This window comes from Penicillium antarcticum (genome assembly GCF_028974205.1).
Source record: "Penicillium antarcticum strain IBT 31339 chromosome Unknown utg000009l_segment0_segment0, whole genome shotgun sequence".
Classification (NCBI taxonomy): domain Eukaryota; kingdom Fungi; phylum Ascomycota; class Eurotiomycetes; order Eurotiales; family Aspergillaceae; genus Penicillium; species Penicillium antarcticum.
This window is the reverse complement of record NW_026695307.1, coordinates 5,812,908-5,831,989: the sequence shown is the minus strand read 5'-3', so window position 1 is coordinate 5,831,989 and position 19,082 is coordinate 5,812,908. Positions and strand designations below refer to the sequence as shown.

The 19,082-nt window shown below is 49.1% G+C and overlaps 9 protein-coding genes across 9 annotated transcripts; 3 read left to right on the top strand and 6 right to left on the bottom strand.

Annotated features, from left to right (window-relative positions):
- Window positions 1–286: 286 nt before the first annotated feature.
- N7508_010545 (amino acid permease) lies at window positions 287–1,905 on the bottom strand (the record flags this gene model as incomplete). The annotated part of the gene is made up of 2 exons (XM_058468605.1): window positions 287–1,656; window positions 1,686–1,905. The coding sequence occupies 2 exons, from the start codon at window positions 1,903–1,905 to the stop codon at window positions 287–289; spliced, it is 1,590 nt and encodes a 529-aa protein (XP_058316451.1).
- Window positions 1,906–2,285: 380 nt separating this feature from the next.
- On the bottom strand, window positions 2,286–3,355 carry N7508_010544 (pinin family protein; the record flags this gene model as incomplete). The annotated part of the gene is made up of 3 exons (XM_058468604.1): window positions 2,286–2,732; window positions 2,787–2,855; window positions 2,915–3,355. 3 exons carry the CDS (start codon window positions 3,353–3,355, stop codon window positions 2,286–2,288), a joined length of 957 nt encoding a protein of 318 aa, XP_058316450.1.
- Window positions 3,356–3,715: 360 nt separating this feature from the next.
- Window positions 3,716–4,042, top strand: N7508_010543 (PHF5 family protein; the record flags this gene model as incomplete). The annotated part of the gene is made up of 1 exon (XM_058468603.1): window positions 3,716–4,042. One exon carries the CDS (start codon window positions 3,716–3,718, stop codon window positions 4,040–4,042), a length of 327 nt encoding a protein of 108 aa, XP_058316449.1.
- Window positions 4,043–4,272: 230 nt separating this feature from the next.
- N7508_010542 (twinfilin) lies at window positions 4,273–5,489 on the bottom strand (the record flags this gene model as incomplete). The annotated part of the gene is made up of 4 exons (XM_058468602.1): window positions 4,273–4,389; window positions 4,439–4,690; window positions 4,776–5,413; window positions 5,471–5,489. 4 exons carry the CDS (start codon window positions 5,487–5,489, stop codon window positions 4,273–4,275), a joined length of 1,026 nt encoding a protein of 341 aa, XP_058316448.1.
- A 402-nt stretch (window positions 5,490–5,891) lies between these two features.
- Window positions 5,892–7,029, bottom strand: N7508_010541 (putative succinate:fumarate antiporter (Acr1); the record flags this gene model as incomplete). The annotated part of the gene is made up of 4 exons (XM_058468601.1): window positions 5,892–6,505; window positions 6,569–6,767; window positions 6,824–6,921; window positions 6,975–7,029. 4 exons carry the CDS (start codon window positions 7,027–7,029, stop codon window positions 5,892–5,894), a joined length of 966 nt encoding a protein of 321 aa, XP_058316447.1.
- A 1,445-nt stretch (window positions 7,030–8,474) lies between these two features.
- On the top strand, window positions 8,475–9,771 carry N7508_010540 (uncharacterized protein; the record flags this gene model as incomplete). The annotated part of the gene is made up of 2 exons (XM_058468600.1): window positions 8,475–9,220; window positions 9,285–9,771. 2 exons carry the CDS (start codon window positions 8,475–8,477, stop codon window positions 9,769–9,771), a joined length of 1,233 nt encoding a protein of 410 aa, XP_058316446.1.
- A 158-nt stretch (window positions 9,772–9,929) lies between these two features.
- On the bottom strand, window positions 9,930–11,899 carry N7508_010539 (MFS general substrate transporter; the record flags this gene model as incomplete). The annotated part of the gene is made up of 2 exons (XM_058468599.1): window positions 9,930–10,717; window positions 10,777–11,899. 2 exons carry the CDS (start codon window positions 11,897–11,899, stop codon window positions 9,930–9,932), a joined length of 1,911 nt encoding a protein of 636 aa, XP_058316445.1.
- Window positions 11,900–14,068: 2,169 nt separating this feature from the next.
- N7508_010538 (arylsulfotransferase family protein) lies at window positions 14,069–15,756 on the top strand (the record flags this gene model as incomplete). Its single annotated transcript, XM_058468598.1, has 4 exons — window positions 14,069–14,077; window positions 14,318–14,839; window positions 14,927–15,055; window positions 15,217–15,756. 4 exons carry the CDS (start codon window positions 14,069–14,071, stop codon window positions 15,754–15,756), a joined length of 1,200 nt encoding a protein of 399 aa, XP_058316444.1.
- Window positions 15,757–17,307: 1,551 nt separating this feature from the next.
- pex26 lies at window positions 17,308–18,687 on the bottom strand (the record flags this gene model as incomplete). Its single annotated transcript, XM_058468597.1, has 2 exons — window positions 17,308–18,184; window positions 18,242–18,687. The coding sequence occupies 2 exons, from the start codon at window positions 18,685–18,687 to the stop codon at window positions 17,308–17,310; spliced, it is 1,323 nt and encodes a 440-aa protein (XP_058316443.1).
- Between the last annotated feature and the right edge of the window lie 395 nt (window positions 18,688–19,082).

Genomic DNA, 19,082 nt, shown 5'->3' with positions numbered 1-19,082 from the left:
CTCCGAGGTTGACATATATTGCCGCGCCGCAAGTAACGGTGTGAGAGTTGCAACCCCGGTCAATAGCAAGTAGTGGAGCCTAGAAATAGATCCAGAGCTAAGTTCTGAAATATACATTAAGACCAAAAAGACTAAACGAGATACTGATTTCTAAACAGACCGAACCCCTCAAGAGCGTCTGCCTCGGCCCATTAAACGCCAAGACACTAGTGCCAAGATCTCCACTTTGGCCAAAATAGTGTATTTGCACGCCAATCGTCGCTTGTATGTGTTATATAAAGTTCAACTACTTCGAATGACCGCATAAGGTAGAAAACAATTGGGGACAGCGCCTCAGACGCCCCCAAACAGTCTCCTTAGACACATCCAAATCCTCTTCAGCCTCCAACTCCGCCAATCCATTATGCAAGTCAACCAAGTGGGAAGGGATAGTCCAAGGATCCTGGCGTCTCCAGAACCGATGCACGAAGTAAAAGATGACAAACAACGGAAGGCCAATATAAGCAGAGAGGAAATCAACAACGGACCACTGCGATGGAAAGAAGACCGTGAACCCATTGAGCAGACAAAGTAGCCCGAACATAAACATGGTGATATAAGAACCGATAGGTTGCAAAGGAGAACGAGCAATCAAACTATCCGTCGGGATCTTCTGGATATCACAAGCCTTCCGGAAACGAATGTAGGTGATTGAACAGCAGACCCAGGAAATGAAACCTCCTGTGTTGACATTCATATATGCTAGCAGGGAGAAGAGTGAGCTGGCAACGACTGCGTAGACTGGGACTCCGTTTTTACTGCATTTGCGGAAGATTCGAGGGGCACTGCCTTCAACGGCCATGGAGTAGAGGGACCGACTGGCAAGATACAGGAAGGAATTCCCAGATGACCATGCTGCAGTGATAATCACAGCATTAATAACACTGGGAAGACCGGCAATTCCAGCATTTCTGATACCAACCACCCAAGGCGAAGAAGCAGCACCACTGCCTCCACGCGTCAATGATGGATCATCAGATGGGCAGATAACAGAGATGGCAATGGTGCCGCCAATATAGAAGACAATCAATCGCCAAAAGAAATTGCGAGCAATCTTTGGTAAGTTGCGACGGGGAGACTGAATCTCACCACCAGTCACAACAATCATCTCAGGCGAGAAAGTAAACGGCAAAACACAGCTGATGAGAGTAGCAAGTGCAGCAACAAACCGCCCGGAATTCCCATCCACAGTCATGGGCTTGACAGCCCCAGGCTCCATCCAATAATGAAACCCAAGACGCTGATGATTAGGCCCACCACCCCAAAACAGTACAAACGAAAGACCTATCAAGCCCACAATCAACAGAACCTTGAGCAAAGCAAACCAAAACTCAGACTCCCCATAGAACTTAACCGGAAGCAGGTTGAGCGAAACAACAAGCAACAACATGATAGTAATCCAAACCGCATTATTAACATCGGGATGCCAATAGTTAATAACCATAGCCGAAGCAGTCAGCTCAAACGGCACAAAGATGGCATAAGAATAGAAATATAGCCACCCCATCATGAACCCCAGACTAGGCGATACATATCGACTACTGTAGTAGTTCATCGTTGCCCCTGGAAGAGGGAGATAGGCAGATATCTCCGTGACGCCTGTCAGGATCAGGTATACTAATGCGGAGACATGAGGACATAGCTACCGACTAGGAAGGCTGGGCCGCCTTTTGCTAGTGTTGCGCCTGTGCTGACGAAGAGACCTGTTCCTATTGCGCCTCCTAGGGCGATGAATTGGGCATGGCGGGATGAGAGACCTCGTTGGGTTGTGTTGTCTTTTGGTGTAGTGCTTTCGATTGAGGAGGGGCTGTGGGTTGAGGTGACATCGGGGAGTTTTTCACTTTTGTCAGTTGGAGGGAATGTCATTTTGACAGCTAGAATAGAAGCTTGAGTGCAGTGTATTCCAGGCCTGCTCTACTCGACTATATAAGGGAGTGATTTACCTGGTGTTAGGGCTATAGAGAGCCAAGAGATAAGCTTATCTTGTTATCGGCCTATGGTGCTGATATCGCTGGCGGTTGCCCAAAACAAATTGACAGGGGTATAAGCCATATAGGCAAGGAATATAGATGTGTATGTTACCATATGGAGAGGACATATACTTTGCTGCCCTGATAAGCATGTTCTAGCCATAGATTCCATGAATAATTGAATGCCTTGATTTCACTTCCAAAGTGTAAACCAAGACCGGGTATTGTATTTGGCATCTGCAGGTAATCGTCATCGGAGTTCCAGGAGACTGGAATCTAATAAATCACAGTATCCTCGTTATCCTCCAAGACCTCTCCGCCATCATCATGATGGGTATCGCTCGAATCATGTACAGCAGTGGCCACATCAGCAGAACCATTCATTGTCACTGATCCAGCGTCTTTCTCGTTAGTGTCTGCTTTGGCCGTCTTGGGGGCTTCCTGGGTTGGCTCCTTGGGTTCGGAATCTTTTAAATCCAGAGGCTCTGAAGCAGCTGGTTGGTCCGAAGCGGTATCTATTGGCTGCATCTTCTCGCCTTGCGTTCCCTGCTCCTTCGCCACTGACTCTTCCTCATTGCTATTATCCGGTTGGGGTGCAAAGGCCTCAGGTGGGTATCGCGCTTCAAACTCGGCAACTTCACGTGCGACCGTCGCTTGCGCTTCTTCAATCTGCTTCTGTATCACCGATTCATCGCCAGGTCGTGATTGCCATGGCTTATAATACTGCTCACTCTAGTTAGTCTCCAAATCACCGTAGAGCAGAGACGGATCACTCACCAGAACGGGCTCCGCCCGCGTCTTGAGGAAATGTGCCATAGCAATCATATTCCCGTGCCGAGTATTCATCTGAAAGAGAAGAGGAAGTCAAATCAAACCCAAAATCCAGAATATCAAAGTAAACATACCGCCTCACGCTCATACAAAGGCGTCTCCTTCCTGCGAATAGCCTCACGCTGCTCCTTGCGCTGCTTCTTCAACTCATCATACTGCAAGTCCTGAGTCTTCAACTTATCCTGCTGTTTGCGCTCAATGTCCGCGCGCCGTCTCTGCGCCGCAGAGCTCGAGCTCTGCGAAAGAGTACCTAGAAGCCCACCGAATAACCGCTGACCGCGCTTACGATCTTCCTCACGGCCTCCGCGCGACCGCGCAGGTTTGCTTTCTGCGGATGCATCTGGCTGAGGAGATGAGCGGCGGCGCTGGCTTTGCGGGGAGAGGTTGCTTTGGGAGCTTAGTCGCCGGCGCTTGGTGTCGTGTTCTGAGACCGAGGACTGGCGTCGCTTGCTTGTCAATTCTGGTGATTGGCGGTGGGATTCTTGTTCTGGTACGGCGACTGCCGAGGCGAGCATGCTATACGGACGAGATAGAGTGTTAGCCACTGTACTTCTTCATGTGCGGGTGCGGGTTGCTACGGGAGGGGAGGTAGCCGTACTGTTCGGACATGCTGTTTTGTTGAAAATACCAGTTGCAAGCGCAGTGCAAATTCGTAGAATTATACGAATAGAATCGAAACACAGAGACGTTTGCCACAAATTGCTTGGACTTGGTTGTCTGGGGTCACGAAAGAACAGAACGGACTGCTTGGGGCACGTGCACAGACCACATAATCCTCGTGCTCATTTCTTCTACCTTCACTCTTCACTTCTTTCCAACTTCTTCAGTTGCATTTCTAGCTTTTGCTCTGTCTACCTCCTCTCACTTTCTCAGCCATGTCTCGCCACCACCCCGATCTCGTCATGTGCCGCAAGCAGCCTGGCATCTCAATCGGCCGTCTGTGTGACAAATGCGACGGCAAATGCCCCGTGTGCGATTCCTACGTGCGCCCCACGACTCTGGTCCGCATCTGCGATGAGTGCTCCTTTGGCAACTATCAGAACAAGTGTGTTGTCTGCGGCGGCGAGGGAATCAGTGATGCATTCTACTGCTTTGAATGTACGCGTCTGGAGAAGGACCGCGACGGATGCCCGAAGATTATCAATCTGGGAAGTTCCAGGACAGATTTGTTCTACCAAAAGAAAAGTTTCCGGAATCAATGATCACACGCTTTTCGCCCCTTGGTCTTGATTTGGTGGTGTGCCCGGGTTGGGAGAGCTAGACGTGAGCTAGGCGTGAGCTCGACGTTTTACCATGTTCAGCCTAGCGACGACAGACGACAGGCGACAGACGACTTTACGAATCTACAATACAAAACGAGCACAATCATCGTGTCGGACAGTCTTGGCCCACTCCGAACTGGTTCATTCGCTCTATCTACACGGTGGCGAATTTACCTGCCAGGGCGACGGGGTCTGGCGAATCCTCGCGCAGTGCCCAGGTTCTGTGGCGGGTTGACTTCTTCTTGCAAACGCTCGCCGGTGATTTCATCAGGGCCCGAGGCCTCAATCTGCAACTAATGAGCATCGAAACGAAACGAACCCCTCGGGTGCACATACCTTCTTCAAGATCTTGAGGCCTTCCTGTTCAGCAACCGCAATGGCGTTCCTCCGCGAGCTGGCGTGCAGCATGCGCTCCTTGATAGACGATCCGGTCGGGCAAGTGTACACAAAGACCACAACATCAGACCCGGGGTAGTGGTAGAAGGAATAGCGCGGCGAAGTCTCAGAGATATGCATGGCGACATCGTTGGGCTCAACACCAGCCTGGGAACCAGCCAGCGTGATCTTCTCCGTGGGGATATCAATCGTCTTGAGGAAGTTAGCATACCAATCTCACAGCCCCTCCACATCCACTCTCCGCATTCCCCGTAACAAGCCACAAGTAAAAACGTACCAACTGCACCAATCCACCATCCCGTAGATCGCGCAAAGCAGTCTTAGCCCCCTCATCAACAGGCATAGAGATCTTCATGCCAGAGCCAGACCCAGGACCAAAGGTGCCCCCGATACCAATATCCCGACCAGGAGTCCCACTCCTAGCCTCAGCCTCAGCCCGTCTCACAGCCTCAAGCTCACGTTCCTTCTCACCCATCATCTCTTCCCGACTAACACCACCAGCTCCCTCGCCATCACGCTCCTTCCAAGCTTCAACACTAAGGATCTCCTCCTCCTCCGTAGCGAAGACCGTCGAACCAAACTTCTCAGTCCCAAGCTCACGACTCAGAGTTGAGCGGGTCGACGCAAAGAGCGTCTTGGCCCGCACGGGCGCATTGGACGGGATGTAAGTTAGAGCGATGAGAGTTGCGGTGCCAGCGGCTGTGGGACGGCGCAGCAGGAGGTAGAGGGGTGTTTTGGGCTGAAGGGTTGATTGCAGCTGGGGGAGGGACGACAGGAATGATTCCTTGGTTGGTGTGCCGCTGAACGAAAGGGCTGGGAGAGGAGTCAGGCTTTCGGATGTAATGGTTACTGGGAGGCAGAAGATTGAGGCGTCGGAGTTGAAGCGGGTGAAGGCATCTTGCAGCTCCGAGGAGACTGGGGTGTTGTTAGTTGTTTCAATTGAGACTTGGATATATGTGATATATCATTTACCTGTGATTCCGGACTGCATGATGATGCTTGTTTCTCTGTTGTCTCGGAGTGGTTGTTTATTGAGGGGGAGGGAGCGGTGAATGAGGGGCCTGTCAGCCAAGTTTGCCTCCACATCTGTTTCTACTTCTACTCTGTACTGAGTACACTGTCTCTCGTCCATCTCGACCACAATTCCATTGATGATTTGATCAAAGTACTGACATACTACAGCCTACTTTATTTTCTCGCAGTCGTTTGAAGAAACTCTATTCTGCTCAAGGCGCACCAAAAGTGGTATACAAAGAAACGCAAAGCACACAATATATACAAAAAAAAAGGCCGCGACCGGCCAGCAGTTGAACAATATTCAAGGCCTCAAGAGGTAACGCAACGCCCACCATGGTCAGGTATCACAATGCTTCAAAAACAAAACATTTTGGGTTTACTCCTCAAACTTACCACCGACGAAAGCCCAGTTCGAGGCCTCGAGCTTGCCCTTGAGGAACTCATACACAGTGAAAGTGACAGCCTGACCAGGAGCGACACGCATGACACGGGGGGTGATACCCTTGTAGAAAGCGCGCGTACCCTCAGTCTTGAACATGTCCTTGGCGATAACCATGATACGGGTGACAGCCGACTGGCCGGGCTCGGCACGGGTCTTCTGCAGACGGGTCTTGATGGTATCGATGGGGGCGTTGGAGAAGGGACCGACGGCACCGGAAATCAACCCGATCAAGGTGGTCTGGTAGGAGGGCAGCTGGCTGTTGCTGTACTCGGGTTGCCAGCGCTGAAGAGCGGCCTTGAGCTCGGTGTACGCGGTGAAGTTGGCGGCTTGGTTGGTTCCCTGGCGCAGGGCTGTCAAGGAGACACCGCGGTACAGCACGCTCAGACCTTCTTCCTTGACGACGGTGAAGAGGGCGTGTGGCGCGCTGCGGTACTTGGGGACGTCGAGCGGGTCGGCCATGCTGTGGTGTTGTGCCTGCAGACGAATCTTGACGACTTCCATTGGGTTGACGACGGCCACGGCTTCAGTCACACCAGCGGCGAGACCAGCTATCGATATGTTAGCCGCTACTCAATTGTGGTCTCTGTCCGGTATGGATTGTCTTCACGTACCCAGGAAGGTGGCCTTGCTGGTAACCTGACCGGTCTCCTTGTCGGCCAACATGCCCTTGTATGACTCGTATGAAGTGAACCGGATGGCCATTTTGGGAATGATTCCACCCAGCACGGCTCCCAGACCCTTGTACAGACCCAGGGCCGTCTCCTTGCGCACAATTTGGACACCGGTGGCCACGAACCCGCGCGGCTTAGCCTGTCAAGCCAATATGGTTAGCAATATTTCATGGGTAATGGGTATTTGCAACTTACACCGGGGGCTGTGGCTCTCCTTGACAGCTGCATGCGGACCTTGATCGTGTCTAGAGGATGGCACACGAGGGCCTCCATCATACCGGCACCACCACCAGCTAACAAACAGTCAATACTTTTCCACAATCTCAAGGACGGGGGTCTACTCTACCGATCAAGTTGACCGCAGGCGATGTGCGCTTCCCATTGGCGGTTTTCGCGGACATTGTGAGGATAAGATGTAGTAGAGAAGTTCAGGAAATTGTCAAAAGAAAATGTCCAATTAGGCCTTTAATCTAAGACCCCCGAAATGACGCGAAATCGAGTTTCTTCCGATTGTCGCGAATACCGAAATTGCGGAGAAGCGGAAGTATACAATCCCGGGGAATAAGCGAATGCAATTGCTTGGATTTGTATTGCAGATCCTTCCAAAATGTTTCGATAGAACGATACTGCACAGAAGGGATCAATTGCAGAGATCTTTAATTCCTCACAACCGTTCGGTTATGATTCAAGTCGGATCGAAGTGGCGGCAGTGCCAAACTTTTGTGGGGAGCTATGACGGGGAAGCGGAGGAAGCTGGACGAGCGGAAGTATAGATCTCGGCCACCACAAGAGGTAAAAGGAGAGAAAAAAGAGGAAGAGTACAGTCCACGAATATCAGCCGAGGGACATCTCTTATAAGTTATAAGTTGGAAATACCGCACAGCGTTCCGAGTACAGAGAGTCGACAATCCCGAGGCCTTCGGGAACAAGGGCGGCTCTATGATTCACCCCCAGATTGATCTGACTTCACATGTTTCTTGTCGTCATAGGAAGAACAAAGTGGCTTGTGATTCTATACTCTATCTATAGACTCTATATTATTTAGCTATTTCGTCTTTATAGCCCTGTCCCTACCTTTTCGACAAAGACACCCACACTATTCCTACAGTATCTGACTAGAACCAGGGAGCTAAATTACTCCGGATGCAGAGAACCCTCATTTCGGGACTTTGCACTCCAGCTCCGAAAATAAAGTAGCGATTTCCGCACCTTTTGCTGCGGGTGATCTCGGGCCAACGCAATAGCTCCCCTCAGCCGAGGTTCAGCGCGGTGGCTGTTATAGGAGGGATACAGGTCATGGGACTTGCTTTCCCTGAGTCAGGTGGTGAAATAGACTATTTTACTTTGTTTTATGTTGCAGGCCTTTTTGTGTTCCTTGAGAGTCCGGGGTTATAGTGTGGCTCCGTCATTAGCCGGTTGAACGTTTTACCCAGACTCGTATAGTCGGCTAGAGATGGAGATGTATGATACGACAGATCTACGTTCTACCTGTTCATTATTGCAATTAGGCTAAGTTACTTAAAGTTATTATATTGCTGTTATACTCCAGGGATGTCATCATACCTTCACATGCACACGGGATCAGTCGACCCGGTCATGAAATCGGGCAGCCGATCTCGGCCTCTATACTTCCTACAAACACAGTCTACAGTATACATGTATGTCTTGTGATGTAACTTCACATGGTTGAAGATAAAGGCGAATCCTTCAAGCGATCGGATCAAATCCGATCGCGCAATTCTCAGCGAAACCCCACTGACACTCTTATCAATATCCCTTGCACATCACTAACCCACCACAATCCATCCAAATGCCTCTAACAAACCAGCCTAAATAACCATCAAAAATGGAAGAAATATCTACAGGTCCCCCAAACCCCTGGATGCAAGGGATCAAACGCATAGCAAAACTCCTCCTGCATCAATGGCTCCTACTAGGCATCGGAGTTGTCTGCGTGTTGGCCTACTTCTTCCCAAATGTCGCCAAACACGGCGGAACAATCCGCTCAGAGTATAGCATTATGTACGGGGTGATTGCGATAATCTTCTTAATCTCCGGCCTGAGCATTCCGCGCCAGAAACTCTTTTCTCACTTCCTGAATTGGCGGCTACACCTCGTGGTACAGGTGATTTCATTCTTATTCATTCCGGCGTTGGTTTTGGCCGTTGTGCATATCATCTTAGCTGGTGATCCAGGCGGCAAAATTGATCGCGCTGTTTTGGCTGGGTATATCTTTACGGCGTGTATCCCGACGACGATTGCTTCGAATGTTGTTATGACGCGCGCGGCTGGGGGTGATGATGCTGCTGCGCTTGTTGAGGTTTTGATTGCTAATATTCTTGGGCCGTTTGTTACGGCTGCTTGGACTGTTGTTTTGATTCCTAAGACGGCGGAGTTTGATTTGTGGAGGTTTGGGGGCGGGGGACTGGGGAGTATGTATAAGGATGTTTTTCAGCAGCTTGGGCTGAGTGTTCTGTTGCCTTTGTTTGTTGGCCAGATTGTTCGTTGGACTTGGCCGGATAGGACTGCTTGGGTGTTGTTGAAGACCAAGTTGCCCAAGTGGGCGAGTGTTTGCATGCTCTTGTTGATTTGGTGAGTTTCATAGCGAGGAGTACCATCCGACCTGGCTTTGGGATAGACCTCTAACGTATATCAGGTCAACTTTCTCGTCTTGCTTCGCAACAGGAGCCCTTCAATCCCTTTCCGCACAGAGTGTGATCTTCGTGGTTCTCTTCAATATCGCACTCTACATCTTCCTAACACTAGTTTGCTTCATCGGCTCAAGACCACCGCGGATCTTGGGTTCTCGGAAATGGTCCGAACCCATGTTCAAGTGCATGTCTCCCGAGGAAACAATTGCAGTGTGCTTTTGTGGGCCAGCGAAGAGCACAGCACTTGGTATTCCGCTGCTATATGCAATGTGGAAGCCAATTGATCTCTACACAAAATCCAAGACGTCTGTGCCGGTTTTGCTTTATACCACAGAGCAGATATGTGTTGCTCATTTCTTCGTACAGCTTTTCCGGAGGTGGCATGCGAGGCTTGTTGAGAAAGAGCATGTCGAATACGCGGGTGATGCTGAAACTGGAATGGCGGAGGTTGGGCATGAGAACCATATCACGCGTGAGAATTCTATTGTTTGATTTCGATTGAGAATCGTTGGGACTATGTATCACGGATTTCTATGGACCGACTATATGAGACAATACTGCACTTTGTATCTTTTGGCGAAACCCTCTCCTGTCATCGATGCCTAAACATCCTATAGAAATCCTTTTATACGACCCAGGCCAAAGTCAACCTACTTGCCCGCCCAAAAGCGCAAGAAAGCCTCCTTCTTATTCCTCGGAGGAACCTCAGGGTTGAAATCCTTCTCAGCAAGAGGCATCCCATCATTCCCAACATTATTAACAGCATTCTGAGACTTGCCCAAGAAGTAATTAGTCTGAAAAAAAGCCGCGACAAGCGGAATGAAAGCCAGACCCAGCGCAGGTGCCAAACAATAATATAATGCCCGCCGATAAGCAAGAACAGCGCCCACATGCATAGGATCATCAAAGGCATAAAGCTTTCTTATAGAAGTCAAGCTCCCAAACAACTTCGTGACATCCTTTTCGGTAGCAGTCGCAGGCAAATGCTCACGCAACTGCTTCGGCATTTGATAGGACCAGATAACAACGACAATCGCCGATCCAATGGCACTACCAATCTTTGACCATAAGGATAACAGGGAAATGACGAGCGCAACATCTTGATGTGGAACAGATGCCTGCGATGCAACGCGTGAACCGACCACGGACATTGAGCCGCCGAAGCCGATTAGCATCATTGATAAGACCATTGCGGCTGTGCTGGAGGTTGCCCTTTTTCCGTCGAGCATTATACTCATGCCGATTATTTTGATTAGGAGGCCTGCTATTTGGATCGCTTTGTAGCGGTGCGTGCAGCGCTGGAGGAGGCCTACTATTGGGGCAGCGATGCAGAGCGCTAGGGTCAATGTGTTGCCATAGTATACCCAGTCTTGGTAGCTCCATGAGTTGGCGATTAGGACGTAGGAGCTCCAATAGAGGCTGCGCATGCTGCCGGCGACTGTTTTCATAGGCCAGGAATGATATTGTGGGTTGAAGTGGAAGGGTAGTGTAACTCACGCATATAAATGCTATCGATGATGATCGCCATGATGAATGTTCTGTTGTATACCAAGCGGCGGGGAGAGCTGGGGAAGCGAGCCCATTTGATCTCGTAGATGACATACGCTATCAGGAGAAGGCCACCAACAATCATCATAGCGATGAGTGACTGATTGCGCCAGCCACCGTCGGCATATGTCTTGAGAGAGAACGGAAGCAGTAGCAAGGACCAGCCAAAGTCGAGAAGTACGAGACCAAAGGCATCGATTTCTTCCAGATTGTGTTTAAGAGTATCAAACCATGATGCCGATACCTCAGCAGCAGGAGCGACCACAGCACCATGAGGCTCCTCAATGCCCTCTTTCTCAACAAGATCACGAGCAGCACGACGAGCGGCATTAGACGAAGCAATGTTGACAATGCCAGCTTGCTTCGCTTTCCGATCCAGCCAAATTAGAATAGCAACAGCAGGACCAAGCGCAACAGGCATGATGATAGCAAACATGCCATATCCCCAACGCCACTGATCCCTCTTCTCAATAGCATCAACGATCTTGCCCGCAAACCAGGTATTGATGATGAACGGTGTAGACAACATCGCGCCTGCAAACCCACGCCATTCCAGAGGCGTCAAATCAGCGACGATAATATCATTCGTCAGATCGAGGCCTGAGCTACCGATTGCAACGAAGACTTCGCCGACTACGTAGGCAGCAATGGTCTTGCTTGTAGCGGCGACGATATAACCGACCATATAGAAGAATAGTGTAAGGATGTATGTATAGGGTCGGGAGGTTATATCGGAGATTTTGGCGATGAATGGCTTGCTCACGGCGCTGATGATGCTCGTTGCAATCGATAGGGTCGAGAGGACGGAGCTGTGTTGCTTGTAGTAGGATGATGCATCGATGGAGTAGTAGGATGTTGTCGATGAGTCGAGGGAGTATGCCCATGCGCATACTAGGACGGAAACTCCGACTAGCCAGAGGGATTTGCGGTTTGATTTGGCTTCGCGGCAGACGGCTTCCATGCGGGTTACTCCTTGGGATTGGTAGACATTGCCTACTTTGGATTTGGGCATGGGGGATTTTGTTTCTTTCGCAGCGGGCGTGGCCACGTTAGTGATTTTGTCGTCGGGCATTTTGGCATGGGACTTGGCCTGAGACGAGCATAGGTGACTCTGTTTATCAACGGGTTAACGGCTGTGCGTCAAGATGCAGGGAAAGGAGAGTAATGAGTGTGGCTCTGGGCTTCTTATAAGCCCTATAAGGAGATGGAACATATATGAATGGGCCTTGGAAGGCAAAGTAAGCCCAGCGAATAGGGAGACAATGATCTAATCTAATCAATCTAGATCAGGGGTTTGATCAGATAAATTTGACGCTTGGATCTTTTTCTGTGAAGATCTTCGCGCAGGATTGTCCTGTTAAGTTTAGCGTTGGTCTAAGCAGCTGAGACAGACTTTGGCAATGCTGCACATCTTGGCGGACCTGTAGGTTCGGTACAGAGGTTGATATAGATCATCACAGGCCTAGAGATTGACGCTTCGAATCTGCTGGACTCAGATCAGCTTGTCACCACTTTCCTAGAAAAAGCAGTACAGGAACGATGATTTTAGATGTGCTTTGGCTTCTCTGCCGATCCGCCAAGAACGTAGCGCAACTGGCGGATTACCCTTTGAGGAAATTGGTCTACTCCCTATAAAAACTCTGTTGCACATTGCAAGATTTGGTGATGATTTGAACTTGCTACTAGCGATTTTGCCTGATAAATGTGAGACATTATCATGCGATAAAGGCGGAGCGACCTGATCTAGATAACCCGTTGCCATCACGACATCCCACAACAAAGTACCAACGGCAACCTCTACAGCCAGGTAGACAACTATTCCTCTTCAGTCTCCAGTTCAGCCAGACATTGAACCAGCTTCTCAACTTCCCACTGCAAACTTCTAGCCACGGCCTCGACTTCATCGCGGACGACCATGATGGTTTCTGCAACTTGGTCTTTCCAAGGTACTATTTCAAGGCCAACCTGACCTGAAGGCTAGTTTCCCAGTACTTTTGCTTATCTTTTTATTCCCGAGGAGTTGAAATCTCTGACCTCAGCAATTGTTATGACAGCTGATGGTGTGATTGTGGAGTTGTCAATGCGTGCGCTAACTTAATCTCAAAGCCAAGCCACATCTTGAGCTTAAATTCACTGCTGTACATAGAGATCAAGTAATTTACCGGCAATTCTAAGCTCGATCGACTTTTATAGCTGCGTATTCTACATTTAAAGGACATCATATACGCATTGACATGGCCACATCCAAAAGCCTTCGTCTCCACCTCAGTGGGCTAACGTTTTCTGGAGACTTAAGCTTTCTCTCAACTGCATCTTCCTGATCTGACTGCCTCAACATCCTCAGTGGCGTGATTTTCGCCCAAATTCGAAAGTAGGCCATTTAAGCGGTTCCTCGCCATCCGCCTTCAATTGTCGACCCGATGCTTGTTGGTCCTATACTGCTGATGGTCAATTTAAACCACAAAGTGGTAGGAACAGTAACTGTAGTGTGTTCACATTCAGTCAAAAAGATCAGTACGCTGACACTTGAGACATCGATCGCACTCAACCATGTACCTTGCCGCGATTTACATGAAACCACTGTGAGCAGGATTGTGGGGACAAGGTTCCTGAGATTCATTCAGGGGGTTTATTTTCTTCCTTCCTGTTTGAGCTTCTAATTGCGCATAAATGACAGGAGAACGACATGACCTCTGAAATCTTGTGGATATTCGTGTCCACACTTCGATTGCATTCTTGTTTTACCTTTTACATGCAGATCGGACCGAATCTCGCGGATCGCTCGGACATTGGGATCTTCTATGGGCCAAGAACCACCATCGCAAAATAATAATGTGAATAAGAGCAAAGTGGAACTCGGGCAAGCTATGGATACACTCAAAATATCTCGAGGATATCCACTATCAGTTATTAAACACTGAAACAGAAGCATCGCGGTGCTATCTTTCTTCCGGTAATGTACTACTTGCTCCATTTGATCAAGTGGAATAGTTTCGATATCGTCACAACGATCACTATTTATCAGGCTCGTGGGCCTCAGGAGCCTTTCACTAGTTTCGTCGATCATTTCTGCATGAAGTCCCCAAAAAATGGAGCTGTATCGAGCAGCTACTTCCGCTCAAGGCTGAGATAGCGGACCCAGTTCGTAGCCGGAATCTTTCTCCATTACTCCTCTGACGACAAGCTCAGAATAAATGCCCGATTAGTGTCGTAGCCCATCTAAAGGCTCGCTGGTAACGTAATGGCCCGCGTCAGACAATGTCGTATAGCTAACTGTCTTGATACCCGTCATCGCCGTCCCTATCCATTGCTTTTTCCAATAATGCCCCCATAATATTATTTCCGCCTTTCCGTAGCTCAAGCTCTATTGGCCTAGCCATTTTCTCTCTGCGTATACAATCTTCGCAAATACGTCCTCAAAATGTGGTCTCTACTCTCCACATGCGGGACATGGCTCTTGGCCTCTAGTGCCATTACAACCGACACATAGCCCTACAACACTTACAAAACTGGAAACTGGCAGCCTTCCAAGCTGGAACTCAACAATACTGATGACGCCGCGCCGGGGCAGATTTTCATCAGAGTCCGAGTAGCGGACAACGACGCCAGTACGCGTCCAAGAATCTATGACAACGATGGAAATGTGGTCTACATCGGGCCCGAGGAGGCTACCATGGACTTCAAAGCCCAAAAGCTGTTCGGGCAGGATGTCATTACCTTCTGGTCTGGTGAAACTGGTGTGTCTGGCGGTTATGGCTATGGCAAGGTTCACATTCTCGACAACACGTATAACGAGATCTATTCCGTCATTCTGCAAGATAACTTTTCCACCCCCACTGGTGAAACCAAAAACTCCTATATTGATGTTCACGAGCACATCATCACTGACCGGAATACTATGATTGTCACTGCTGTTAATGTGACCCAGCAAAACCTGACTTCTGCTGGCATATCGGGGACCCAGTGGATGATCGACAGCCATTTCTATGAAATCGATATTGCATCCAACGCGGTTGTGTTCTCGTGAAGTGCCCTGGAACACCAAGACAAGATCCCATTTTCAAACTCCCTGCATCCCATTCAAGCTGTTGTCGCCCAGGATACACCATGGGATGCCTATCATGTCAACGCCGTCATGGCCACCAATGACGGCTATCTCATCTCTGTCCGATGTTACTCTTCAGCTTTCTATCTAAACAAGGATGGATCAGTTCGCTGGCAATTTTCCGTGAGTCCCACCTTACCTTAAGCTAAAGCACATTCTAACATGTTTGTCGAGGGCGCTGGCGAAGGCGATTTCACAGGCGACGACCTCCAATTCTCCTGGCAACACGACATCAGATCACACAACAAAACAGAAGACAGCCTGATTATCAGCATCTTCAATAGCGCAATACCCTCTCTGAAGTCGACAGCGAAACCACCGGAATGGCCTACAACGTCGACCTCGTTAACCAAAAGGCCACATTGATGTACAACGTCTCCGACCCGACCAACCCTCTATACGCCAAGACCCAGGGTAGCTTCCAATTCCTCGGTCCCCCGGGACTCTCCAACATGTTCATGAACTACGGCTCCACGCCCAATATCCAAGAATATGACAGCAACTGCGAAATCGTGAAGTCCGGTCAATTTGGCGCATATGGACAAGCTGAGACATACCGTGGTCTGAAGTACAAATGGACTTCTACTACGCCGATTTGGAACCCTGCTGTTGCTATCAACGCCACTGTTTCTAACACGACTGATTTCTACATGAGCTGGAATGGTGCTACTGAGTATGACAACTTGGCTGTGTACTCTGTTCCTTCGCTTCAATCGATGCAGAAAACTATGCTTACCTCCAAGAAGCGGACTGGGTTTGAGACTATAGCCGGACTTCAGAATGTGAGTGCTAAGTATATCAAGGTCGCTGGCTCGCAAGGGTGACACTGTCCTTGGTGCTTCTGATGCTTTTGCGGTATAAGTTATTTCTTTGATTCAATTTAGTGGTCACGATGAACGGTTGATTGCTTTGTACCTTTTTAATGAGATATCCCGTATAGATGTTCGAGATTTGCATTTTTCTTTACTTCTCTGTATGACCCCGGGAGGACAGTAGTGCCCGTGTAAGTTCATCAGTTCTAATAACCAGAACACAGCTCAGTACCATCAAAATAATGTGATACTAAGCCGAGACATCGTATGAATAGTGAGATGTTCATTATCTTCAGGCATGCATTTCATCATTCTCTAGGACTGTGAGCAACTTAACTAGCCTTGAGCGATGGCTTCGCAATATAATACTCAATACCCACATCCACTAGGTCCTGGTTGAATGAATCCACTATCATAACCATAGATTTCCTCATCGGAAGTCGACCCGTCACATGTCTTGACAGGATCTTTCAGGTACTTCGTACAGGGCTTTGTGAAATCGCATGATGCTTTCTTCGAACAGCCCGATTGGTCTTGCGCATGGGCTCCCTGCGCTACGAGACCATCTGGAGACACATAGCCCCACCACCCGTCATTCGGGCTCAAAGTAGTATGGCGACAGAGGGTATCCAATGCCTTGCCCCACTGGTGAGCATCGAAACTCAAGAAGCCACGGTTTTCATTGTGTTCACGGAAACAAAGTGGTCCCTGGTTAAATGAGATAGTTGGGTAGGGTCGTTGAGGAACAGTAGGGATAGTGAATCGGTGTCAAGACTTGGATGCTGTGGCTGCCACCCTGGACACGCTTTTGAAGCATGGACTTCGGTCAACAAGAGGATAGTGAAAATGCGCTGATTTATTGGCGAAAAAAGTATCAGGATATGCCAAATTTCCAGTTAGGATGATCAGAATGGGGTGTCTTACGGCGGAATTGTAGTTCATATTACTGGGTAATCAAGCTTTGTTTCTCTATACCCAAGTCCACGTTAATCAGTCCCAAGACAGATGTAAATTAGATTTTCCAAGAGAATATATAACAGCGGTCATAAGTCTTCCACGCCCATAAATTATCTTGATATGATCTAGGCGATTGATCCAATGCACTCCATAGGCAATAAGAAAAATGGTGAAAAGTGAGAGACCAGAATAGAACGACTATGACATGTAGCATTGCAACCGAGGCTTTTCATAGATATGAAAAGAGGATGGTGGGCTCGAAGCAAAAATAAGCTTACACCAAAAATTAAGGTAGACCGCCAGTGTTCCGCGGCCATGATCGAACGCAGTGTAAATTGCTCATCTGCCTAGCTAGATAGATGAGATAGATGAGATAGATGCAGAACAGCCAAGACTATGAACAAAAAATATTCTGTCGAAAAGTCGAAAAATAGAAAAATACATCGAAGATGCCCTTGATCTGGTGTATATGCGTCAAGTAGGATACACAGGTATATAGAATCACAATTGCAATACAGGTATGCGACAATAGCTCCTTGATAACCGGAACAGGAACAATATAGAAATATACATCATACACCATGTACATGATAGGCCTGTCAATTCTCAAATGTAGCTCACCTTGACACCCATCCCAACTGTGCCTTTGACTTTCTGCCAAGCAGAGTCTGTAACCCTTCGTACACGTTCGCGGACATCCTGTCGGCTCATTGCCATAAGGATGCCAATCACGAAGAGTAGAGTACGCACTAATGACATGGGGTTACCAGACACGGTCTGGATGATATGGCGGAAAAGATTGCGCAGAGCAGTTGTCACTGCTTGAGATGGACGAGCCCGGGGTTGAGTCTTGTCATTCTTCTTGACATTCTTAGATCCAGATGATGATAGCGAGGTCCGTCCTGTAGACTTCCCATTCGACGACTTATCTGTGGATCTGCCTCCTTTGCCCTTGGGTGAACTTTGTGGGCGGCTTTTCTCAATCCCATAGTCGACTTCGCTGGTATTGCGCTTGTGGCCGTTGGATTGTGATCGCGCAGCCGCTGCGGCTGCTTCCTCGGCTTCTCGGCGTTCGTCCTCTCGTTGCCGCTCTAGCTCTTCGTCTTTGGAACGCTGTAGTTCAGCGGCGCGCATCTCGCCTCGCTCCTTCTCTTCTTTCAATCCCTCGAGGGTCTGGAGGAATAGATCTTTCCGTTCCTCGTCGAGAACTTCGCTCAAGTTTATGAACTCGGTTGCGTATTCCCACTCGTCATTGCGGGGGAGTACATGCAGGGTGAAGAGCTCGATGATCCTCACTCTGGAGGTCAGGTCCTTCGGTGTATCAGCGCCGCTTGTTGGCATGGGGCGCTGTTGGATATCATTAGCTGCATCTTGTAGCCGATCTGCAAGGTCGAGGTTGGGCTGTCCGTATGAAGAGAGGTACGTCTCGAGCCGTTGTTGGTTCAAAGATTGCGAGGAGGAATGTGTGAGAAGTAGTGTAGCTCTGTAGCCATGTTAGTTGATTATTCCGGGTTGGTTAGACTGTAATCTGAAGACTGACAAGTTGTAGACGACTTCGGCGTCCACCGAACCCTCTCGGTTTTGGTAGCCGACCTCGACGACAGTCTCCCAAATTCCGCCTTCTCTCACTTGGGATGCAATGCCTTTCCATTCCTTCTGTCCAAATTGCTTCTTTCCTTCCTCGGCACCAAGGTCGACTATTGCGCTGAGGAGGGTGATGTAGAGGTTCCACACCTTGATTCTCCACGTGCTGGCGGCCGTGGCGATCGGCGCGACCGGTGCTGACGAGTCGCCATTTGTGTGCTGGTCCTCTTGTGGTGATGATGGTGTGATAATAGGCTGTAGACTTGCTAAAGCTTCGGGTAGGCGACGTGTAAGGTAGAGTTGGGAGGCCTTCTTGTATGTCTTGGAGCACAGCTTTGTGGGGGAGGCCGAGGACGGGGAGCGAGCTTGGTTTTGAGACGACATTGGGGATCCGTTAGCCATTGTGAGGCCGAGAGATCATACGATAGTAACAGGAATCAATTCCAAGGGTTTTCAGGAGATATAAAGCAACAATAAATGGAGAAGTCAGAGTGAAACGAGTTGGGGCCGATTGCGATCGGCTGTCGTTTTCCCTCGGCTCAAGCCAAGTCCGGGGGGGTCACGGGACTGGCCTGTGAGCGCGATCTATAAGCATTTAGCAAACCCATTAAGATTCTCTGAATAGCGTCTTTAAACAGGAAGTATTAAACAATGCTATTCATTCCTTTGTCCCGTCTCTCGCGCCTCCAATTGCATATTTCTAAGAGTCCTCCAAAACGACGTCGCCGGCGCGCATGACGCCAACTGCGCGACACCCATTGACCTACCTCTATGCTAATTCCTTCCTCGTTGACGCA